This window comes from Acomys minous (genome assembly GCF_964271855.1).
Source record: "Acomys minous genome assembly, chromosome: 1".
NCBI lineage: Eukaryota > Metazoa > Chordata > Mammalia > Rodentia > Muridae > Acomys > Acomys minous.
Window position 1 is genome coordinate 135,669,192 of NC_140483.1, and position 26,821 is coordinate 135,696,012.

Below are 26,821 nucleotides of genomic sequence, written 5' to 3' on the forward strand. Positions count from 1 at the left end.
CGTAAGGGTGCATGACCCACAGGATGAGAACCACTGTTTTAGAGTCTACTTCAAGAGTGGGAGGAAGATGTGCAGGAATATGCCTGAACATTTCACTCAGCGGGTCAGGGTAGAAGGGTGAATGAGCCCCTGGGTCTCCTCAAATGTGGAGCAACTGTTGCTGGTGTTCCTTTAGATACATGCTCGAATTGTTCTCAAATCCATGTGTATAAGTATCCTTTTGTGTTTTTTAGAAAAAAATACCATTTTCTAGAAAAAGAATTATAGGTGGGGGAAGCATCTTCTAATTTATGTTCTCAAGAAGTATGCTGATAAGGTGTCTTTTTCAATGATTCATAGCAGTTGTTTTGTTGTAAGATACAAATGCTGAATTCGTATCTAAAATTGAGACTGTGGAGAATGCCCTGCCTGGTTGCTGGTGGTGACTGTGTGGCTATTCTCTCTCTCTCTCTCAATGTCTTGTCTTAATTCAACTATTTATAACAAGATAATGTACTCCTCCTATTTTTAATCTATTTTCCAATGCATCTATTTAAAATAAATCATTTCTATTGAAATGCCTGTGAGCATACTGAAGACAAACAACAATGGCTCAAACTTAAAATATTTATTTATTTAAGTGTCTTTTGTGTCTTTGAAAGAAGATAATGGGAGCTTTTATTTTCCCTAGTGTTTTTGAGCAAAAAAAAATCATGTACTCAAAAAATGTATGGAAAGAAGAATGATCCAAACTGTTCATCCATCACTCTTTAAAAATAAAAACTTTTATTCCTCCCTCAAGTGTTATTCTCTACAGCAGTTTTCCCTTCCTCCTCTCCTCCAAGTTTTTCCCCTCCATTCTCACCCTGATCAACACCTCCATTTCTTAAAAAAAAAAAAAAAAAAAAAAAAAGCAAGCCTCCCAAGGATATCAATGGAACCTCCCAGGGATATCAACAGAACATGGCAGAACAGGATGCAATAAGACTGGAACCAAACTCTCATTTCACAGTTGGCCATGGAAACCCAGTGGGAGGAAAAGTGTCCCAAGTGCAGGCAAAAGAGTCAACCTAACTCCCAAAGCCCCACAAGAACGCAAAGCTACATAGCTTTAGCTATATGCGGAGGACCGAGGTCAGGTGCAAACAGGGCCTTTGTTTGTTGCTTCCATTTCTGTGAGCCCCTAAGAGCCCTGCTTAGTTGAATCTGTGGACCATGTTCTCCTGGTGCCCTGGACCTCTCCGGCTCCTGCATTCCTGCCTCTTTCTGTTCTGAGGGGTTGCTCTGGCTCTGCCTAGTGTTTGTGTCTAGGTCTCCACATCTGCTCCCCTCCATTGCTGTCCTCTCTGGTTCATGAGGGCAGCAAAGAAGCTAAGCTGACAGAATGAAGGTTGTGTTCTCACACAGTTCACTTAAGGTTTTATCGGTACTATTGCATACATGATGCTAAAGTACCTCACGTTTTAATTCTCTGAGATTGTTCAAACCTTGTTATGTTAACAGTTTTAGCAATGGTGTAGCAAATTACATAAACTTGAACATGTGTTTGGCATATTTTACCCATTGTGGAATAATAGGTAGAATTGTTGCATTGCCTACATAACTTTATTAGGCTGAGTGATTTTAGTCAAATCAAATAAAAATTCATGAAAACAGAGAGGATGATGTGTGAACTTTTGTTTACTTTTTAAAATTAATTATCTGTTGTTGAAAGGATTTAATCAATATATATTGAATTACAAAAGAATTTTAAGTTATACATTTAGTTAAGTACATAATTTATATAACAACCTAGCTAGAAAGAATGTAAGAATGCATTGGTTATACATTATTAGACAGGATTGAGCGTTATTATCAGACTTTAAAAAAAGCCTTTGGAGAATCTGATGAATCCTATGACAAAAACATAAATTTCACATTATCAATACAGCATCTTACTCTTTCACATAATGCAATGTGATAATTCTATGAGGTAAAGCAACTTGCAAACTAGAAATATCAAATTCCAGAGCACAGTAACAGAGCACAGTAAGGCAAGGTAGTGATGAGAACGGGAATCTGTTGCATCTTGTTGCCAAAATAATGCAGAATAATGAAAATGTGCTATAGTAAGGCAAGACTTTCTGCATTAAAAGTGTTGGGTGAAAAAGTCAAGTATTCTGTTCCTCACCTGACAATTTGTGTCTCACTTGACCCATTTGTATTCTCTCTCTCCTCCCTCTGTCTCTCTCTCTTCCTCCCTCTGTCTCTCTCTCTCTCTCTCTCTCTCTCTCTCTCTCTCTCTCTCTCTCTCTCTCTTCCTCCCTCTGTCTCTCTCTCTCTCTCTCTCTCTCTCTCTCTCTCTCTCTTCCTCCCTCTGTCTCTCTCTCCCTCTCTCTCTCCCTCTCTCTCTCCTCTCTCTCTCTCCTCTCTCTCTCTCCCTCTCTCCCTCTCTCTCTCCTCTCTTTCCCTCTCTTTCTCCCTCTCTCTCTCCTCTCTCTCTCTCCTCTCTCTCTCTCCCTCTCTCCCTCTCTCTCTCCTCTCTTTCTTTCTCTCTCTCTCTCTCTCTCTCTCTCTCTCTCTCTCCTCTCTCTCTCCCTCTCTCCCTCTCTCTCTCCTCTCTTTCCCTCTCTCTCTCTCTCCTCTCTCTCTCCCTTACCCTCTCCCACTCTCTTCTCTCTTATTTTTGTATGAAAAAGCGCCTTACTCTTTAGACTTCAGTGGCCTGGAGTTCTTTCTCCTGAGTGTTGAATTTGAACAGTGTGTGCCACCAGGCCTGGATGGCCCACTCTTTAAATTGCTTTCTTGCACCAAAAGCTTTGATTTAAAGAGAAAATTGAAAATAACTACACATAAAATTTTCTGTTTACTTTGATTTTTTGCCTTTTCTTATCAAAGTAAAGTGTAGCAATTTTATTTATAATAATAAAAGTAAGTGTAATATATACTACAGATAATATATGTCAAAGACTTATATGTCTATCCTTATATCTATATCCTATGTTTGCGTATTACAGCTATTTTAAAATAGAAAGTATAATACCTGGCCTCCTCAGCTATTGTCCTTGCTGTTTTAATACATTCATTACCTGAGTAAGATGTAAATGACAATCCAGAAGAAAGCAATATATTTTTGAGAATTTGCAGTTATCTTTAGCACATAACATACTTAAAGGCATTCTGGATTTAATAGAAATAATTGATTTGTGTTGTAGGTGTCAGTACATGGTCACCATATAAACATTTCCAAGTATTATACTTTCTATGTGAAAAGAAGCATGTTCGGCTAACTCTTAGGCTATTAGTGCTACAAGCACAGGGCCATGCAGTTAGTTGCATGAGTTATTTTATAAGTGAACTGATGACCTTTTAAAAATTGGGAAAAGGCATGGGAACTGAATAATTTAGTAACTTATATCGACATCTTATAAGCCCAACATTTCATGTAGATAACAAAGCAAAATGTCTTATTTAAGTGACATTATTTTTTCTGAACTCTAATTTTGTGAAATATTTTTATAACACTCAACACTGTTTGTATGAAAAGAAGAACTTAAGTCTGTGGAAATCAAAGAACTTTGCAACCTTTATTGACATCATGTCTAGACATAGTCCTATAACGTCTGTAGCTTGAAAAGATTCACCTTCTACCCTATTTCTTAAGAACTTTACTTAAAATCTACTAATTTAAACTATACTATAATCATGTCAAAAATGGCAGAGGGCATGTCTGCATCTTTATAAGCTTAGTACCCCTCCCCTTCCCTTTTTAAGCTGGGATACACTTTGTCTCTGGCACTGGTGTTATGTTTACTATAGTGGGAACATAGTATACTATAGCAGAGTGGGAAATGTCTACTGTCAACTTCTTTGCTTCCCTGTCATGCCCATTCAGTCACAAAAGGCTTGTTTCAGAAGTCATATCATGCTTGATTTTCCCTAAAACTCCATAGTGCCAAATCATTGACCCCTTGGCCTTTATATATATTCTGTCTCTTTAGACATGTTTATAAACTTTTGTTTTCTACATTTGGTTTGACATTGCTTCAAAAGGATAATTCAGCTTAAGTATTTTATACATCTTATTCTTAAACATTTGTCAGACCCATTCCACCTAGTCTGCCTGTGATAATTTTGTACTTATGCTCTATAATTGACTTTTTATCTTAACCTCTCTGTTGGAGTGTACTCTCTTAGCTGATTTTAACCTATATTCTTTCTTCTAGCTAGTACTGATGCGCACTATCCTATTTGTAGTCAGCTTTTAGATTGCTTCTGTATTAAAAAATTAAGATAATTTATTACACTCTCAGCCCTCTATCCATAATACTATTTTATAGCACACAGTATTTTTCTGTACAGAGATACAACAAGTAGTTCTGTTCATTTCTCCTATTACTTATAAGAATGATTTTCATTTGGATATATATGGTACACTTTGCTGTCCTTTCCCATGGGGAAAAAACCTGTCAGTTACTCAGTTTGATCTGTGTTTCTAATTGTTGTTGAGTGCATTGTTCTGCACAGCTAGCCGTTGCCTTCTCTGGGGTCACTAGTAATGTTACAGTATTTTTGGTTTTATGCAATCCTTGTTCAAGTAAAAACTTGCAAAAGATGAAAAACATGTGAACCTGGAAATAGATTTTAGTCCACCCATATTTTGTCATGTCCATTCTATAAGTCAGAGATCAATTTAATTTGTACCCCAGAAATATAATGGTAAAAATGCAAATATATAAAAGGGCAAATTGATGTATATGTGTTTGTGCCTGTAATAAGTAGTAACAAAAGACTTAATGTCCCATTGTATTTAAATTAGCCTTTGTTCACTCTACAACAATTGTTTTAAAGAGAGTCAGTAAGAAATAAATCAAAAGGGTTTCTATAACAAAGGGCCTTAGTGATCTTTTTTTTTTCTACTAGAAACCTTAATTATATGAATTTGTTTTAATAGTGGCCTGTCTCTTTCCAAGTTTCTATTCAACAATGAAAATTTTATATACTTATTGTTTGACAATGCTAGGTAATATAAAACTAGATTATATCCCCTTCATATTTAGATGTATTATATTTGTGGGAAAATAGTCTTTTTAAGAACTCAGAGCCCAGGAAAGCCATTACTCTTTGACTCTTTTAAATAGAGCCCCGAGCCAGTGACGTTCTCCTCGTGTTTGATTTACAGCTCAGTTGTCTCCCTCTCCTGATCTCTCCTGCGTGTAGAAGGAAGATGTTCCAGTTACATAAATAAAATGGTTTCCTTGTCATTCCCACATTTGTTTCTGTCGCTTTATTAAATGTGCTTGCAGAGTCTTGTTAGAAGTCAGGTAAAAACACATGCTCTGCTGTAGCAGGCCTGGGCAGTCTATCAGGGAGTTTCATTAGTAGTAGAACCTGGTCAGTGGTTGACTTCCTGCCTGAGGCAGCTGAGGTCTCCTTACCCCACACTCAGAAAGTCACCTGCCAGTCCCACTGTTCCGACTTCCATGAAACATTTGGAGGAGTCAGTGCATTAGACTTTGATGGTACTTCGCATTTAGCTTTGTGATAGAGCACAGCTCTGTCACTGAGTGTAGGTTAACCAGCTTGTGCTTCAGGAATGCATGGGCCCATTTGCTATAATTCCACCATCAGTGCTCACAGTGAAACTGAGGTACAAACTACAGCACGGTGAATTCTGTGATTTGGGTAAGTTACATGAGAGAGTGTCAGGAAGACAGAAAAAAACAAAACCAAGAGATCTTACTTTTAAGTGATAGGCGGTTCTCACATCCTTGATTGTTATGAAGTAAAAAAAAAAAAATGAAACTGTACGGAGTGCCACTTTGTGCATCTTACATAAGCATTTTTTTGAAGCAAGATGAAATGATATCCTACTAGTACCTGTATTTTCTGTTTGAAAATTGCTGTGGATTCAGAGTAGGAATTGAAAAAAAAAATGGGGTCAGGTATTTGCTAGCTGTGGAGGAAAAACCAGCTATTAATTACCTAGTTTGCACCGGGCATGGTGGCGCACGCCTTTAATCCCAGCACTCGGGAGGCAGAGGTAGGCGGATCACTGTGAGTTCGAGGCCAGCCTGGTCTACAAAGTGAGTCCAGGACAACCAAGGCTACACAGAGAAACCCTGTCTCAAAAAACCAAAAAAAAAAAAAAAAACCTAGTTTGCTATTACATTAATTACCTAGTTTGAAAGTGTGGAATGCAGAAAGAAAACACTTAAAACATTTATTGTTTCTCATTTTATTTATCACACAAGTCTACATGTGCATGGGTCTATGGCCTCTCTGTTTTTTTTTTCTTCCTTTTTTCCTTCCATCCTTCCTCCCTCCCTCCCTTTCTTCCTTTCCTTCTTTCTTTCTTTCTTTTTTTTTTTTTTTGAAAAATTCTGTAGCAAGATCTTTGTTTTAGGAAAAGAAAGAAGTATTGAGTCAAGCAACATCATTTGTTAAAAAGATTTAGCCTGCCTTTTATTTTCAAAAATTAAGGATGAGTGAAGCTCTTCACCATCCTGATGCATCTTTTTAAAATGTCCTGCTTCGGGGTAAACGGATTTCTTTATGATCTCCAGAAATTTTCCCCTGACATAACAGAAATGATTATTTATCTCTCCACATGTTCAAACGGCCCGAAACTGCTTTAGGGTTATTTGCTTCACAAGACTTAGCATTGATTCACATTTTATAACCAACTAAATAAGGCAAATATACACTCCACAAAGTAACGGTAAAGATTGCTTTCACTTATGTTTTTGTTTTATTCATTTTTTGAAATTATTCTAGGAGACTGATGAGAGAAGGGAGCCCCCTTCCGTGTGCCATCCCACCCCACTCCTTTATGTTGCATAAGGTCTACGCACATCCCCCTCCACTGAGACCACACAAGGAAGCCTGCTGGGGGAACATGACCCAACAGCAGGCAACTGTGACCATGTCAGTGACAGTCTGCCCTCCAGTTACTAAGGGAAGCACGTGAAGACTGAGCTGTCCATTACTTCCATTACAGGTCATTCTATTTGCTCTTTAGAGATTTCCTTCATCTCCATTGCCTAGCACAGTGGCGGATGCACAGGTGCCCCACAGTAATTATTCAAACAGGTAACAAATCAGTTGCCTGTATTTGGTTAGCTATTTGCCTTTCTTGAAGTACAAGATGCACACCTGTTGAACACGTACCAAATGCAGAAATTTAAATGGGAATCCAACCCTTGTGTAGAAATTGACATTACAAGGTAAAGACCGTTATCCATTTATTTTGTGCTTATTCCGTGATTCCATGTCAAGTACTGTGGCTTGCCTTTCGCTTCGGTCACTTCTAATTCACAGTGGGCTTGTTAAAGCTAACTTATTATTTTTGTACTTACATTCAAAAAACTGGACTCCAAGAACTTAAACAAATTTGTAAAGCAAACAGTAAGTAGTAAATGCAACAGAAAACAAACTCATTTTGGGAGCGGGGCGTTCTAGAGCCTCTCGTATGCCTCTCAAGCACCCAACCCTGAGTGTCCGCCTCCTGCCCACGCAGCCATAGAAATGCCAGTTAGTGTGAAATTTAAAATGGTAGTCCTTTACATCTTTTTTCAAATTTAATGATTCATTCAGTGTGTGTGTGTGTGTGTGTGTGTGTGTGTGTGTGTCTGTGTCTGTGTCTGTGTGTGTGTTATACATGTGTAGATGTCAGAGGACAACTTACAGGATTTGAGGATTTGATTCTCTTCCACTTTGTGCACTATAAGAGCTCTAACTCAGATCTTCAAGCTTGCCAGCAAGTGCCTTTACCTGCTGGGTTATTCCATTAGTCCTATGATACAAATATTATCCTTTGAGAAATAATTTTATGAAATTATTATATAATGTGCACTGAGCACTAAAAAAAGGAATTCTCACTCATAAAAGTTAGATACTTTTGTGTGTAGTCTGAATTGTCTGACCTTTCTCAGTATTTAGTAATAAAAGGAATGACTAATGTAACAGAATTTGTAAAATAGTTGCTAGATATTACAATGAATATAAGAAAAATACTTGAAAGTAACCTTGGCAGTGCCATTAGTGCCCCTAACTAGAATCCTCCCTACAATAATGAACCTCTTTGTTGCAGCCTCTTTTTCATTCACACATAGTAAAGAAAATAATTTAGTGAACAAAATAAAGTTCTGTCTACAATAAGCCATACTGTGTAATTACTCCAGAATAATCTATTTGAATTTGCTAAACTAGTTGCTCTAATTTAACCTTTTTTAGCCCATAAGAAAATCATAATAATACAGTTTACAGTTTACTAGTACAGGTAACATTGCCAGATTGTAAATTATTTATTTGTGCAGTTACCAAATCTTGAGAGTTCCTAATTAGCTACATTTAAATACACACATGTATGTGTGTGCATGCAATGCAAAGGAGAGGGAGAGAGAGAGAGAGAGAGAGAGAGAGAGAGAGAGAGAGAGAGAGAATGTAAAGTTCTTGACTGTGACATACAGTTAGTATTGAGTGAAACACAAAAGGGTAGGTAGGACATGTTAATTTCAATATTCTTAATGGAGTTGAATTTTTTTACTTTGTATGATTTAAAAAAAAAAAAAGACATTTCTCCATTTTCACATAGGCGAGCTCGTAAGATCAATCAGATCATGGAAACAGGTTTTAAATAGTGGCTCAGGAGAGCTAAAAGTGATAGACTAAAAGACATGATAGGCATCCAGGGAAACTGTTATGTTCATGCAAGAGAGCCATTCTCTTCCACACACCGAAAGACTGAGTGAACGCCCTGCATTTGCTTACCACCTTCTGTAATGCCTGCGAAGATGTAGTGGAAATATGCCTGGCTTTAAAGACACCATTTCAATTAAATCAGTTGTTGGGTCACTTGGCAGCTAGGCAAAGGATGGCTATGCTATCCTTTAATGTTTCCAAAAAAGATAGGTAACATCATAAAAATGAATTAAACATGACAACAAAACCCACACATATTTTGTACTCCGTATTTTAGAATTAATAACAAAGCAACAGAAGAAATTGAAACCTTCTGTTAAATGGCTTCCCTTCAAGCACATTCTCTTATGGTAAAGTAAGATTTGCACACAGGTGCTTAAAATCGAATTCTCTTTCTCTGCATCACATTACCTCTCTGTCTTGGTCCAGCATTTATAGAGGAAAATAAAGAAGACAAAAAGGAACCAGAACATTTTAGCCAAGGCTTAAAAATCTATTTTCCTACCATTTAGATAATGATGTCCTACTTACAATGGTATTCTGGTAAGAGAATGCTTAAACATTGGAGCTTAGCAAACTTATCACATCACATCAAAATTGATAATTTATTTTAAAACTTTACATATAGTTTATTTCACTTTACATTATATATTTTTAAATCTTTCTAAATCTTCTTTTTTTAATTTTTCTCCTTATACATACATTAAATACTCAGTTAAATAGCCAAAATAAATAACAGGCATTCAAGCACTTACTAAATTCCCTGCAATGAATTATTCTTTTCAGTCTTAAAAATTATGAAATTGCTTCCAGACACTTGAGTACCTGCTTTTCTGAACAAAATATTCTTCATGGTCTCTCTTTTACATTTTTTTTCAAGTTAGCTATAGGTTAACGTGCATGGCGCTTCACAGCCTGTAATGTACTCATTACATCATGTTGTTTTTATCCTCCTCGCCCGCTGTTCATTCTCAATGTGGAACACCGTGGCCTATCAGTGACAGGAGGTCTGGATTCCAGGCTGACTTGTGTAATTATTCCCACTGCGGGCCTGTCAATAGGATTAAAATACAGATTCTGGATCTGTCTCTCCCAGATGAGGTCAGCACTTTGAGCAGGGGGGAGTACTATTTCTGCAAGCCGTGCTTCCCCTCTGCCTTATAGAAGCAGAGATATTAACGTGACACAACTATTTGAAAGCTCCTATGGAAACAAACTCACTTGTCCTGAATTAGGCAAAATATTCATCTGCAATAAATAAAATGATGGCATTCATTAGAGTGCCGGCTATGTATGTACATAGATTCTAAAATAATATTAAAGTCCAGAAAGTTTCAATTACAGAACAATCCTTTAGTTCATAATTAATAAACTCTTTGCAGCTGTGTTACTGTGGCCGGAAACATCTGCAAAGCCTCATATTTAGCACACGGACACACACAATTCTTTTTAGAAAAAGTTCAATTGTGCTTAAAATCACAGGTCTAGAAATGGAGTTAGACCTGAGCAAGAAGGATCTAGTTTTATTCAATCAGCTCCCAGGGAGTTGGAGTGTGTGGATGATCAGGGGAAGCAAACAACCTTTGGCTCACACAGTAACAAGGGTAAAAACGTACAATGTGCATGAGGAGCCCAGTTACTGTCTCTTGGCCAGCACTACATGATGTACCCAAGGGCTCTCCTGCAGTCAAGCATCAGGGCTTACGATTGTAAACCCATCAGAAGTGACACAGAGGACCAGAAGTCTGAGGCCGCTACAGTCTCGGCTACGTAGTGTGCTTGAGATACTGAACATAAATGGAATCATATAGGCAGCGTTTTTCTGTGGTAAATATGTAACATTCTGTGGTAAATATGTAACGTTCTTGGCATCTAATGGTAAGAACATTTACCTATTTGAGGAACTGTCCTACCCTGACTGGAATGATACTTCCCTTCACTCTATTCTGTTTTGTTGCTAATTTTCTCCTGGTGGTTGTGAAACACTTACATTTACTTTTATATTTATCCTGTGGTAATTTAATACCTGAATACAAGGTATTTAGGTCACATTTATCCCTAGTATGCCCCTTCCATTTAACCTTCCCTCCCTGATGCCTTTAAAATAGACTTTTCCTTTATAGCTATCTTCTTCAATGTACATGGGTCTCATTATGACTTTGACTTGCTTTTCTGTGAGATTAATACTGTTCTACATCCTTTTATGTCCTTATTAACCTTTATATCTTATATGAAGAAATACTGTCTGTGATTTGCTTATAGATGCTTTGATTTCATAATATTCATTTATTTATTATTTTAATTGGCATTTATATGTATCTTAATTTTGTAGTATTTCTTTAAAATCTTATTATATTTTTTGTAGTATCTTACTTTTAAAATTATCTTATAATTTGAGATAAGATTATTTTTACTGTGCGTTTTACAAGAACTTCCACAATTTTTAGGAACTACTTAGAAACTTCAATGTGCTGGTAATGAATATTTGATTTACTTTTGAAAAAAAAAAGTTCAAAAGAAACAAAGATTGTGACATGCATGAAACTGCCATAAGTGAAAATCCATCATGGTTTTCAACTTTTATATTTGTGGTAGATACATGTGTGTGTGTGTGTGTAAATGTGTTTGAGTGCAAATACCTCTCTGTGTAGAAGCCAGAAGTCAATAGCTAGCTAGCACCATGCTAGGTTGCACTCCACATTTATTCTGTGAGATAGAGTCTCTCACTGAACACAGAACTTGCCGGTTTGGCTGTGTTGACAAGCCAGCAAACCTCCTGTGATTCTCCTGTTTCCAACTCCCAGTACTGGGATTACAAGTGGACACCATTGTTCCTGGCTCCTTAGGACCACGTGCTTGGTCAGCAAGCTCCTAATCCCATCAGTTCATGTAGTTAATACACATTGATAATTTTAAACACAAAAATATCTAGGTCCCAATCATGATTTCATAACTGTGATTTGGTGAAGGCAATTGTGTCTTTCCAAAGCTTTCCTTATGTACCGTCAGGGGGAATCCCCGAACAAAATATGGGTTTCTTGGTCATTTTGTGTCTATGGGTATGACAGCAAGGAATTCCCTCTGTCTATGTTAACACGTGCATTGCCACTGCCATTGTCCCAAGCTGGGTATACAGGAAATAATTAGACAAGACTTGCCCTAGATTTGTCTCCGTGGGTCATAAACTAGTAGAACCAAACCCAGTCTTGGTATTTGAACACTAGTGTACACGGAGAGGAGCCATTTTACCTTATTACTTAGCCTGGAGCAGAGTGAACAATGCTGTGTGTTTTTGTGTGGACTTAAGGAATGTTCATTTAGAGCACACATTCTTTAAAACAGAGCTGCGATTGTTCTGCTGAGTGCATTAGACAGAAATCAGCACAGGAGCCAGGGCTCTTGTTGCTCTAACACCTGGAATCCAGCGAAGGCAACTGTGGTAACGTGATTAGTTGGAACACAGGAGTAGAACCAAATATGAGGCTAGAGAATCAACTCTCTTAAATATTTTTGTATTTGGAAGTTGGGTGCATTATTGTCTTTCTCACGTGATTATTTTATAAATGGGAAACTGAGCTGTCTCTTTATGCTTCGTTAAGGAATTTAAGTTGCAAATGTTATTTGAATAAATTTAGCATATAGAAGCATACATTGTCATTAAGATAATTGAATATTAAAGTGTAGTTATTTCATGGCAACAAACAACAGATCCTATTGTATGCTATCACAAAATTCTGTAGATATAAGAGAGAAAATTCTTGCTTTTGTGGACTCTTTATTATTCTGTATTTCTGTTTAAGGAATAGGTAAAATAAGCAAAACTCACTTAGCATACAAGGTTTGATTTAGGATAGTAAACTTATTTATTCATTAAAGACCCAATGATGGAAAGATCAGTCAAAAGAATTGTGTTCAGTGCTTTGCCATTACACAGAAAAATACAAATAAAATCATAGGTGAGAGTTTATTTTTATATAGGCAATTAATATTTGAAATGTTTTATATATAACCTCATTCTTCATGAGCACAACACTATGCTACTTTTGAACCTGTGTTCAATTACAAAAGTGAAACCTTAAAAATGTAGGACATTAAATTGGTATGTTTCTTATTGCAATTTATTTTTCCATAGGATTTCTCACCATTAAAATTTGCCTTGAGTTCAAATTGATTAAACAAATTCAGACACTAAAATCTCTTCCATGTGTATTCTAGACTAGGCTACTTTATAAGTTTATCTTATTGATATATGACTTTAGCTATTTTACATAGATTTCTTTTCTCAGTTTCTAATTTTAAGAACAGCTGTTACTTCCTCCCCCACGGTTTTTACCACCCACTTCCTCACTGTTATCCCAAAATATAAAGGTTCTGCTTTTACATGCTCTTGCTTTTATTTTTAATACCCTTCTTCTGAGGAATTTGTGCTAACTTTTAATAACACTAAATTGATAGTTTCCTTTGAGCTTAAATAAACTCACTTGTTACATCTTATAATTTTCAATGTTACCTGTGCTCGACCAAATATTACTTCAAAGGAAATAAATTATGAACAATTTTCTGGTATTACCTCTATTTAATTATAGCCAGGTATGCACTCCATAATTGTGCAGTGCCAGAACTCACAGTAACATTGAGATGGTCTATTTAATATCTCTCATTAAAATGTGTCAGGGTGTTGTTACATAGACTTCTAAACTACAACAATTGTGGTAATTTACTAGTAGTGTATAAGAAAAGATGATGGATGTCTATTGAATGTTACTTATAGTAACTAAAAGTCTTGAGAGCACACACCAAAATGAGGCACCTGTAGTGAGCAACATACGGTTTTGAGTGTGCAGACCTGTGTTCTAAATCCAGTTTTAACTTAGGCAAGTGGAATTATTTGAAGAATTCAGGTTACTTTTGCTTCAAATCTGTTTTCCCATCTGTTAAAAGGGAAATATAATTTATTGCAATTTAAAAGATGAGCAGTAAGACTTAAATATCTCAACATTAGATATTATAGTTCAATTCCCCACATTGTGAATTTTCATCAGAAATTCACTTTAACTTGGAGGTTAGAAAAATAGGAGAAGCCACGTTTGTTTGTGCATGCATTTAATCACAGCACTTGGGGGGAGGCAGAGGTAGAAGGATCTTTATGAGTTGGAGGCCAGCCTGGTCTATAAAACAAGTTAAGGACAGCCAAGGCTACACAGAGAAACCCAGTCTCAAAACACACACAAACACACACACACACACACGGGGGGGGGGGGGAAGCAAAGAAACAAATTCTTAGGGAATTCATTGGCTAGCTTTAGTTTTCTACATGAAAGCCTGTGACCGCTAAATCTAAAATCTTATTGGCATTGTGGTCCCCGTAGTTCTTCCCCTTTCCACTACTCCATGATAAAACTAGGCGAGTGACTATACAATGTCTTGAAGACTCTCTGACATTTCTAAACCTTACTGTTTCAAGATCTTTGATCACAGACTTTGATCTTTGTATACAGCTAGAACACTAAGCGAGATACAGTGAGTATTTATAAAATGACAATTTGTGTGTGTGTGTTTGTGTGTGTGTGTATATGTGTGCATGCATGCTAAGACATGTAAACTAGACTCTGTCTTAACAGTGTGTATCATGTAATAGGGAAAGATCAAATCTGTACGTGTTAACCTTGCTATGATTTTGTTCAGTAGCTCCCTGTTTTCTCGGCACCTCTAATGTGTAATAATTGCTATTGAGAATATGTAAGGCTGCATTGTGTGTCCTTGAGTAATGGGATTGTTTCTGGTTTTCACTGGAAAATACAGTTTATTGGATCAGCTCTGAGGGTAGTAATGGATCTTCCATTAGCAACGAGATTGTTACTCCTGGTAACCCATCTGTCATAATATATAGCATCTGTACATTAAACTTATGTCATATAATATACCAATCTTCTTAACAGTCTTAATTTCTTGAAACATAAATAATTATAAGCCTTCAAAAAATTTAAAGCTGTATACATGTAGACAAAAGCAAATGATGACAATATTTCTGGAAAGTATGACACCTTAGAAGGATAGTTCCCATTTTCCACTATCCAGAGAGTAATATTTTAATTATTTTGCTGAATACCTTCTAAGGAGAGCAAACTATATCCTCAAATAAGAGATTACAATTTTAGAGCTCAGTATGGTGGCCACATGTGTTTAGTCCCAGTACTTGGGAGGCAGAGGCAGGCAGATATCTGTGAGTTCAACTTTATCCTGGTTTACATAGTGAATTCAAAGACACCCAGGACTTCCGAGAGAGACCCTGTCTTAAAATGTCGGGAAACTCTTCTGTAGAGAAAAATTTTGATAAAACTTAAAGTACTCAGGTATCATATTAATAAATATAAATAATAAATTGAGTCTGTTTAATATTTTTAATGTAGTGTCCTCAGTAACTACATTGCTGAAATAATGAAAAATCAATTTGTGAAATTTTAATTGAAGATAAACATATCCAAGAAAGTTAAGTGGTGCATAGGTACCTACAGTTACAGTGGAGTCTGAGTGGCCTGCAGCAGACACCTTAAGAGGTAACTGTTGCTCTCTGCTTACTGCCCAGATCAGTTGCTGGCCTGAGCATTAAACCTAACTAAGCAAAGAAAAAACAGGAAACACCATCTGCGCCAAGTCACATCTCCTCTTCTTCCTAATGATCGGTCATCTTCTGCTCGTAGTACTTACCTAATTCTTTTAAAAACAAATCAAAACAAAGTGGAGCCTGCTCTGTAACTTTCATGTGTTCCTTTAAAGCTTGGCATCCCTGGGTAGTTGAAGCAAGGCTTTTTAGCCATACTCAGATGAATGTTTGTATATGCTTATTCCTGATATTCAGTCCAACTGTTGATGCAAACACCTTTCGGTTTTCTTGGGTCAGTCACCCGCCTCTTCAGTGTTCTAGTTAACGTTGTACTTAGCCCATCTGCAGGTGCAACTTTCTTTTATTGTTATTTTGTTTCCAAATGTATCATGAATTTGAGCTGCTGGGATATATTAAAACAGACATTTGGTCATGGAATGTTTATGTTTTTACAAAAGCAATTCACTATCTTATTTTTGCTGACTATCCCCAGATTTAACAGTAATGGCCCATTAGTTCTCATGCTTTCTCATCACTTGTTTCGTTTCCAGCCTGTGGCCGCAGGTTCTACAAATCTTCCTCTCAGGATCTTCAGTGTTCTCGGTGTCCAACCCACAGTTTCTCTGACCGAGAAGGATCCTCGAGATGTGAATGTGAAGACGGGTACTACAGAGCTCCTTCTGACCCACCATATGTCGCATGCACAAGTAAGTTCAAGCCATAAAAAGAATAGCTTCTTATCTCCTTCCTGTTCACTCGTAACACTTAGTGGAGCATCACCCTGGCAGGCTTTTAGTTTGAATGTTTTAGTTTAATTTTTATTTTTTTTCCATAAGTAGTGTCAGTTAAGTAATAATGTTAGAATAATTTTATCTCTCAAAAAGTAAGAGGCACTTAACATTTCACATATGGTATTTCTTAGAAATCTTTACACGTTATTGGCCGTACAGTACATGAAATGTGACTAAGCAGGAGTGTTTTCTGAATGAAAATCCCAGTCACAAACAAGGGCCAATCTTACATTTTGGTGTTTCAAAAGTAATTGCCATTTAACAGGCCCAATTGAAAGCAGATTTAGTTATTGCTATCAACCACTCCTGAGCATATTATGAATGGAATAAATATGCTTACTGTAATTTGTTTCAAAGTGAAACTAAACAAACAAACAACTTTTTTTCCCCTTGGGTGTGCTAGCGTTTCTTAAATGCTTAGAAGAAACATTGTGAATGACTGTGGTAAAATAGATAGGCGGTCTTTATCCTATTCTTGTCCAAAATTAAATGCAAAATAAATAAAACCTCTTGTCAAGTGGAGTCATGGCAGTTTGGCATAACTTATTTAGTGAAAACAGCTCAATGTTTATATGAAAGGGATCATGGGAGTCAATCTTCTAGGTCATAGCCTACATATTCTATTTTAGTGTCCTACAAAGATGCTCTTGTTCATTTTGTTTGTATACATTATTTTCTACTTCTTTTGCCTACTCGATTATTTGTTTTTGGCTTCCAAAGGGCCTCCCTCTGCACCGCAGAACCTCATTTTCAACATCAATCAAACTACTGTAAGTTTGGAGTGGAGTCCTCCTGCAGACAATGGGGGAAGAAACGATGTCACCTACAGAATATTGTGTAAGCGGTGCAGTTGGGAGCAGGGAGAATGTGTTCCATGTGGAAGTAACATTGGATACATGCCCCAGCAGACGGGATTAGAGGATAACTATGTCACTGTCATGGACCTGCTTGCCCACGCAAATTACACTTTCGAAGTTGAAGCTGTAAATGGAGTTTCTGATTTAAGCCGGTCCCAGAGGCTCTTTGCAGCTGTTAGCATCACCACTGGTCAAGCAGGTATGTGCTGTGTGTTTTTACTGAGTTCATAACGTGGGACTGCATTACTTAGTGCTTCTGCTTGAGTATGTACTTAACACAACTACGCAGAAATTTATTTTGCCAGCTAATTGGTTATTGAACTTACTTATTTCTCCTTTAACCTATTAAATGACATTTATATTTACTAATATCTCCATAGTTCTGAGAAAAAGTAAAAGTGGATATACTCTAAGCCAATTTAAACTGCTGTACTTCATACAGTTGAAAGCTCTAAAAGAGGAGTTAGAAACCACTGGTAAAGCTAGTGAATAGTATTTCCCATGATCATAATCGACATGGCAGTTAAAATTAATGAATGTGTTCGTTGTGCCATTATATATTTCTTTGTTGTTGTTGTTTGTATTTTTAGAGACCGGGCAGCTTTGTGTAGCCTTGACTGTCATGAACTCACTTTGTAAACCAGGCTGGCCTTAAACTCACAGAAATTCGCCTGCCTTTGCCTCTCAGATTGCTGGGATCATAGGCATGTGCCACCATGCACGGCTCATTGAATATTTTTAAGCAAATTTCTACTGCATAGAATATGCTTGTCTTAGTTAAGTTTTCTACCACTGTGAAGAGACCATTTGATTAACATTTAATTAGGGCTGGCTTACAGCTTCAGAGGTTTAGTTTATTTTTGTCATGTTGGGAAGCATGGCAGCATGCAGACAAATATGGTGCTGAAAAAGGAGCTGAGAGTTCTATATCCAGAACTGTAGGCAGATGGAGGTGAACTGGTTATAGCTTCTGAGACCTCAAAACCCACCATCTAGTAACTCACCCCTTCAACAAAGCCACACCCACTCCAAGGCCACACCTCCTAATACTGCTACTCTTTATGGACCTATGGGGACCATTTTTATTCAAAGCACTACAGTGATTTTAATCTGAAAACTCTGCTTTTTACAATTTGCATTCATCAATAGATGTGGGAGCCTGTGGTTGTCCATAATTTTGTAGCACATACTTGGCAAATGTAGTGAGTATTTTTAAAGAAATGGTAACTGTGAACTTGTAGCTTAGTTTAATATGAGGTTTTGTTCATTTTTTAAACTGATAAATTAAATGTCTTCCTTAGTCAGCTTTTGTTACATTTAATAAGTTATGAAAAATGTGTGTCAGGAAATCAGTTTGAGAAGCCAAATGTTTCTAAAACCACCAGAAAAAAAAACTTAATACTGGAAGAAGTTTCAGAAATTGGAGCTTTTCTCAATTGATGCTGTTGAAAGATGCTGCACAGTCGATATTTAGAAGACATAGCCAAGGACTAGGTTATCAACAAGACTAAAAGTGGCCCTGCACTAGATGATGGAGTGTTTCAACATTGCAATACGCTTAGAGAAAGGTCCTGTGGTCATGGGCTGAGTCTGAAACCAAATAGCACTACAAGAAGTGCCTTAGTTTCTTTGCTAATTTTAACCCCCTGTGTCCTGCTTAAATTACAACTGTCTAATGACAGCTACCTATGGACTGTGTTGAGGAATGTGTGACATACACTACAGTGTTTTAATATGGTCTATGGCCTGCTATAAGTGTTCTGGAAAGCATTAGGGGAAAATTTAGATAAAAACTGTAACTCCTTGAGGAAGAAATGGATTGTCTCTGAAATCAGGGTCACGAAGAAGCAGTCAGCAAGATGGAGTTTGGCGTGAGCAGCTTGATTGCGGTGGAGCTGAGATCACACAGCCAGGGAAGAGGGAAGTGGAAAGGGGGCCAATTGAGCTGTGAGACAGACTTCTTGGAATCTTCTTCATTCTCCAGGGAATGGTCCCCATTTAATGAACTTCCATGTTACCCATTGTTGAAATGAATTTTACACTTCAGTGTTTCCAAGATATTGACTGTAAGTTCCACTAGGAAATAATATGGTATCATTTTTCAGACCAAAAAAAAAAAAATCTGGTGGAAGCAGGGAAGTGAGCTGTGCTTCTTGGCAGCTATCTCAGCAGCTGGTAAAATAAGTTCTTTTGTCCTTCACCAAGGAGACTGTGACTACCACATCACAACGTCCATTACATAAAACTAAATCACATTAGAAAATCAGGGAGCAAAGTTCACGCTGTGTTTAGAGGCCAACGATGATCTGGGTTCGGTCAGGGAAGATTTCCCTGAAGGGCTAGCAGGAGCCTTGCTGTTGGGAAATAAGTCCTGATGCAGTGAGAAGAGCTAGGTTTGGGAGTAAGCAAGTCATTGTTAACGGCGTATTCATTTTTGTGTGTCTTCCACAATACATTTCTCTTTCTCCGTTTTATTGTAAATATGTTTACTTTCCTCACATAGCATATCCTGATTTCAATTTCTCCCTCCTCTACCCCTACCAGTTCCTCTTTACCTCCTCTTCTGTCCATTTCTGTTTCCCATTAGAAAGCAGACAGGTTTCTATGGAATAATAATAAGATATATATGATAAGATAAACCAAGAACTTACACATTTGGAATTAGACAAAACAAACAATGAGAGGCTCAGCTCAGCGTCTTCTTGTTCAATGAGTTGTGTAGGTGTTGTTTTCAGCAATAAGCCTTGCTGTCAGATTGTGGAGAGCATCCTATAGTCTTGGCATCTGCCTTGGTTATTTGGGGATTCCCGGGGGACCACTTTGGCTAACAACTCTATTATATGTTACTTAATCCCAGGACTGAAAGCTTCATTTGGTGAGAAGAGATGGCCAATTGGGGCTGTCTCCCTATTATTTGGCAATTCCAGTTAGATTGCCTTAAACACCTCTCTAAACTTAATTCTGAAAAAACAAAACCGTTTGAACCAGACATTTTCTGAAGACAGGTGTGTATACCTGGGCATCAGTCAGTGTAGTGCAGACAAACTAATATCCACTGATGTCTTAGTCTCCTTTCTCTTATTATTTGTGAGGTTTATTTTATGGTGATGGATGGGTTTTATAGCACTCATATCATATATTAAAATTTTGGATGATTTTGTGAAATTTAACAGGTAAAATATTGAATTTAAGAAGGTGAATTTAGAGAATCACCAGTAAATTGTTTGAATCTAATTATTGCAGTTACTTATACTATCTCAGAACTTTCAAAAATATGTGTATAAATCAATCAATGATTATTTCTAAATTGATTACTTGTATTATCCATTACATGGCAATTCTCAGGTTAACTAAAGTATGAGCTGTTGAGAGGAAGGGGATTAATGACAAAATATCCTTTAAAAATAACTCTCTTGTTCCATTTCCTTCTTTTTCTTTAAAGAAAAATAGAATTGCATATTATAGTTTAATTAACGTTATGGTTTTCAATTGCCAGATCTGATTTCTCCATCTAAGATTTATTTGAGTCTTCCCTTTTGTTTGATTTGTGATACTGATGTAATATTCCAAATAAAATATATTGGTAATGTCATATTATATAGTATAATACATAACCAAAGGTATACCAAAAGATGCTACCACAAGTCATTTTCTTTAATTTTCAGAAATAGCCTTATTCACATAAATTAATATGATTCAACTAAGAATACTCTTCTGAAAAATTAATTCAAATAATCTCTTTCCCATGATTTAAAATCGGCACAAATCAACCTGCATGGTTGATATGTAAAATGAGTTAATTCCATTTAAGTTGTGGAATTTTACATTTCTTGAAAATATGTAACCTTAGTTTATATTTTAAAGAAACATGCTATTATGAAAATACAGCTTCTTGTTCTAGGACATTTACTAGTTTAAAGTAATATTAAAGTTTAACAATCTTCATAAGATATAATCAGCTCATGACTAGGAACAAAAAGCTACAAGTACAAAAAAACACCAATAAATCATTTAGAAAAGATGTTAGTTTTATTAAAACATGCACCCATAAGCCCACCTATGTTATCTCCAGGAGAAGACCTGGACTTTGTTCTTTCTAAATATTTATGTTGAAGCTTGGACCCCCAGTGTGTCTGTGTCTGTATCAGGTGATGGGGTTGTACAAGAAGGAGAGGGGAAATGTTGTCTTACTGTAATCTGGTTCCTCAACATCCATGACGTTATAAGAAATGACCCCAGAAACTGCCTTTGTACCCCCCTTTTCCCCACCTTACACCTACATGAGGACAGGCTGTAAGAGCACACAGATGAAAAGACTGATCTCTCACCCAGCACTGGAAAAACTGAACCCTGTTGGGCTTTGTTTAGGGACTTTCAGAGTCTAGACCTATAGGAATACAACTTCAAGTCAAGCTTTGAATCATATGCTCCAAAAGACTATGCTGATTGATATACCCATTCATCTGCGAACTAATTGGACTTCAATGTATTTTAGAAAGAACATATTAATTTTCTATGAGCATGAGGCTAAATAAGGCTTCTGCCTCTTTGTGTATTGGCCAAATTGTGAGGGTTTTAGATATTTACATTATTTGTGCTTTTTTCCCCCTCTAAAATGTTTGAATTTGTTTAGTGAGGGCCCCAGTAAAAGCAACCTGAATTCATGCTTTTTTTTTTCTGTACCCGAGGCAATATGATTAATTATCTAATGAGATAAGGAGGCTGTACAGTGATGCTGCCACAAAATTCTCTACGAATTAGTTAGGAATTTTTATTCAGTTTTCAAGCTTAAAAAAGTTTGTCATAATCTTGGCAATTTTAATCTAGCAATTTGCACATGATTAAGAAGTAAGTGCTTTATATAATATTCCTGTGAAATAATTTTTATAGCTATATTTTTGAGAATTAAATTTGAAACTTACTAAATTTAAACCGCTTCTTTTAAATAAATCCTGGATTATTACCCATGAACAGTCCATAATGATAGTGTTATGTAAAGTAATTCGCAAACTATATATTATCCTTAATAGATGGTCTTTCATATTGCTAGTGAAATTTTATTGAGTCGAGGCATTAGCAAACTGAAATGCATCACATAAAACAATATTTACAAAGCAATAACCAGTTCACTTTTAAAGTAAAAAAAAATCATTTAAATGAAAAATAGAAAGTTGGTTTCACTAAAGTGTGTCTACATGCTCTTTTTTTTTAAGGAGTGAGAATATGAAAACCCTGTTCACTTAAAGACCTAAATTAAATATGCAAGAAATAAAATTCAGAATATAATCTTTGATAGGTATTGGTTGAATTTATTATATGTTTCTGGATATAATAAGCAATTAAAAGTAATAAAATAATAAAAGTATTACTATAATGGAAATTCAAACACATAAAATCTTTCTCATATCAATTAATTCAGAAGGTACTTTTTTGCAATTTTTATTATATTTATTTTTATGTATACATTTATATTATTACACATAAATAAAATAAACAACATACAGCAAGAAGATCCACGAAATACTCAGGAATTTTATTAATGTTACATTCATAATGTTTTGGCTATTTGTATTTGTCAGTCTTGAAGAAAACATTCCTATCTTGGTGCATCCAAAATTCTGAGTGAAAATCATTATTTATCATATCTCATATCTATCAACTTAAAACATCTATCTAGACCTAAAAACATATTATCTTCTAAACTATTAAGCTTAATTGAAAAACTAAACTATCTGGTCTTCAACACCATCAGAGACTTGAGAAGGAATAAAAGTTAATTACCTTAGTGAACCAGAGATGCAGGTTAGCAGCTTCCAAAACGGAAAAAAACAAACAAACAAACAAACAAACAGAGATAGTTTGCTGCTTGAGTAGTCACACAAAACTCTGTATAATGTTGGAGCATCATCTTCAGCCTTCTGGCCCAATATATCTGACAGACATATTTATGAGGCAGGAACTTTTGAGGAGTTGCTTATGCTGTCTCATCAGAGTTTGGCTGTCGACTCTGCCTGCATCCAAGCTTGCCCATTTTTTAGGCAGAATTCTGTCAGTGACAGAAATGAGAACATTTTGCCCAGTGCCTGTTTTGCCACATTTGAAGTCATCTCTATAAGGAAGTTCTCTGATTCTCACCATCTTCTTGGAGGTAGGCTGGGTGTTGTCAGGAATTAACCTGTCAGAAAATATTTTTTAAAAAATCTTTTGGTGCTCCTGGAGCTATGGCTCAGAGGTTAAAAGCACTTGGTGCTCTTCCAAACTTCCTCAGTTCAATTCCCACCAACCACATGGTGGTTCATAACCATCTATAATGAGAGCTGGTGCCCTTCTCTGGTGTGTATGTATGCATGTAGAGAGAACACTGTATGTACATAATAAATAAATAAGTGTTTTTTTAATGATGATATTCTTATTGAGACTTTACTCTGATCTGAATCTGGTAAATAGAGGATATTAAATATTTTTAATTTTTTTTTTTTGGCCCACACCAGTTATCTCAGTGATTACTTTCCAGTGTACAGACAGCTCTGTTGTGTGCATCATTAATCTGTTCTTGTGACCCACTTGCCAAACCATTTCTGTTACTAAAATAAAAGCATTCTGGAGACAGGCTTTATTTCAGACAATAAAGAGCCAGAGAATAGAGCTTCATAAGCTGCTTCTGTTTGAAAGAAGACATATAAATGAACAGGTAATGACGACGATAATGATGATGATAAACACTTTGACCCATATATTAATAGAACACAGTTTTTGCCAGCTCAAGTTTTTATGCATTTCCAATCTCACTCATGCATGCCGCTCGAATTCCTGAACCTACATGGTGGTATCACCTTGAGAACTGCAGGAGATGGTCTTCACCTTGATCTGCATTTGGTTGCCCCATTTCAGTACCAGTCTACTGAAAGAGAGAGTAAATGTTGATTATTTTATTCCTTGCTTTGTTGGTGATGAATTGAAACAAATTTGATTCAGACAGGCAATCTGGTGGAATGATGCAGAGCTATCCAGAAAACATCTGTATTTATTCACCAATGTAGTGAATTGGGGGTACCTAGAAAAGACATTGATTCACGAGGATCATTAACAGTTCTAACCAAGTGATCCAAGTAATAGGGTAAAGGACAGAACACTATCAAGATCTTGCTTCTCAGAACTGTCAATTATAACTGCAACAGGCTGATCTTTACTTGTTTAAATCGGTTTTTATGACTTTGTTCTTTTAGAAGCAATAGACAGAATCAATTAAGAGGTGAAAGATCCATGAAAAATTATCCAACTTTCCTGCACTTCATTTACAAAGAGGTCAATCAAAAAGGAAGAGATAATTGCTCCATCCTAACAAAATTAATCTGGGACATGCAGAACAGATGATGTATGCTCTGTGACAAAATATGTGACAGAAACACACATATAAACCTGTAGATAGTTGTCCCGTTGCTGACAAGAAACATAGCTAGGTATGTGAAACCAGTCACCATCAGTTTAAGACATGCAGTTCTTAATTATTCATTGCATATTGACATCAGGTAATTAGCATCTCAAGTTCTGATAATATCTGGTCATTAAGTTCAACATAAAGAAACATGCAGAGCACTCATCATAGCATCCACGAAGACAATTATATATGATAAAAAGCGAACATTTGTTTAGTAATTGCCACGAGTGCATTATTCAAGTGTTTCTTATACTTTTAATCACAACTATTAACTCTGGATGTGTCAGGTGATACCATATATAATTTATTGTACAAATGTGAACATAAATAGCAATAGCTATATATACATATACGCACACATGTGTGTGTGTGAGCGTCTGTGTGTGTGTGTGTATGTGTGTGTGTGTGTGTGTGTGTGTGTGTGTGTGTGAGAGAGAGAGAGAGAGAGAGAGAGAGAGAGAGAGAGAGAGAGAGAGAGAGAGAGAGAGAGAGAGAATGCTTTTAGATTTCCTGAAGTTAAGAGCTGGTAGAATACTAACATTACAAGAAGAACATGTAAAGAACGGCATCTGAAGTAGACAGCAAGGCTGACACAACGATGCTAGGAGGGAATGCTACTTTTTTCCCGGCAGGTACTGATAGATTCAAATGTCTTAGGAGGTCATTCAAATAAAGACAGAGGAAGTCCATTGGAGTTGAACATTTAGAGTTATGAAACACAGTTATGTAGGGGAATTTGGGGTAGAAAACATCATAATCATATTTCCATGGTCAAAAACAAATACACTGTGGCATATGCAGCAGGCGTGCTTGGTGTTGGCTGAACTGAATTGCAATAGATTGGTTTTTTATGCTGATTTCATACAACATTTATCAAACTGCTAAAGACTAAGACAGAAAATGAGTCTGAGTTTTGTTTGGAAAGAAATGGCTCCCGTTGTTCTCCTCTAATGCATTATCATAACCTTGTTTTCTCCTTGTTTTGACATTTCATTCTATTTTTTTTTCCATGCCTGACATCACTAAGAACCCAAATTTAGCCTCATATAAATTTTATTGTTGAGAACTGTATAATATCACAAATGGAGATCAAAAATGGGTAGATGTTAATTCTATAAAGAAAAACTAGATGTATAACAGTCTCTCCTGTAATAGGTTATCATTCTTAAAGTTGAATGTTATAAATTCAGTATACTTTCCATAGAGAGCCTTGGTCTGTAACTATACTTATATTGCTATGAACATCAATATAGCTTGTAGTTATATAATGTGGTTTTATTTTGCATTTTCTATCTTCCCCATTGTTTTTCTCTTTTACTCCTGTATCATAAACTATGAATCATAGGGCATGCTCACCTGTTTTAAAGTGTGAATGGATTTTGTTGGATGCCTATGTGTGTGATAGTGATAGAGCTGGTTACATCTCTGTGTGGTGGTACGTGCTCTGTTGGCTTGATCTTCAGGAAAGCACACACACACACACACACACACACACACACACACACACACACACAAATTGCCTAACGGCTTTAAAATTATCCTTGCTATTTTCAACATTTGTTAAAACACTTAATTTTCTCATATAGTATTTTTTTAAATTTTAAGATATTTTTAATCAGAATACCATGAAAATATTTCAAGAACCCTTGGGTATTAATGTAATTTTTATTGTATACTTGCTGCATCAAACATTGTCATGTCAGAAAAGGACTAATGTCTTTCAAAATGATGTCCAACAATTTTAAAGTTTCGTTTTTTCAACCCAACGTAGAAGTGGTGAGTGGATAGTAATTAATGTGTCCTGGTGACTCTTCAGTCTGTTTTCTGGGTAAACCCCAACTAATCCTCTGAAGCAAGAGCAGTTGACTTTATACTTTGTTTAGGATTAAGTTACTAATTAGGGACATCAGTGGATGTGAAGAACACTGTCTTGTAAAAAAAAAAATGTATTGGGTGTTTGATGAGCCTATTTCACTTTTAATGCATAAACTTTAGAAATGGCGAGGTTGAGACTAGTTATTCTGAGGACCTGCTTTTATGGTTTCATCTTCAGTACTCCACATTCATAGCCTGTGTTTCCTTGTTGAAATCTATTGTCTGTCTTCTTGCCTCTAAACTTTCCTTCTCTCAGAACTAGAACCCTATTGAATTTATTTTTATATAAAACAAATTAGAATATATCTTCATTAGAACTAAATTATATTTAGCTTTTTCAATTTCTGATAGATCAGTGGAAAATCTTTTTTGATTGTGTTATGCTTTAGAAACTTAAAACATTTTTCTGGTGCCTCATATTTGACCATTTTCCCTGGAGGGGGAGACCTGGTGGCACTCAGAGGAAGGACAGCAGGTTACCAAGAAGAGACTTGATACCCTATGAGCATATACAGGGGGACGAAATCCCCCTCAGGAACTGTCATAGGGGAGGGGAATAAGGGGAAAATGGGAGGGAGGGAAGAATGGGAGGAGA

General features: G+C 36.3%; 1 protein-coding gene across 6 annotated transcripts in view; it reads left to right on the plus strand.

The window, feature by feature from the left end:
• EPHA7 (EPH receptor A7) overlaps nucleotides 1-26,821 on the plus strand; it is a 149,727-nt gene that overhangs the window by 40,769 nt on the left and 82,137 nt on the right. For all 6 annotated transcript variants that reach the window (XM_084761852.1, XM_084761849.1, XM_084761850.1 and 3 more), the window contains exons 4-5: nucleotides 15,817-15,972; nucleotides 16,777-17,112. In XM_084761852.1, coding sequence (XP_084617978.1) covers nucleotides 15,817-15,972; nucleotides 16,777-17,112 — 492 coding nt within the window. The remainder of the gene's footprint in view (nucleotides 1-15,816; nucleotides 15,973-16,776; nucleotides 17,113-26,821) is intronic.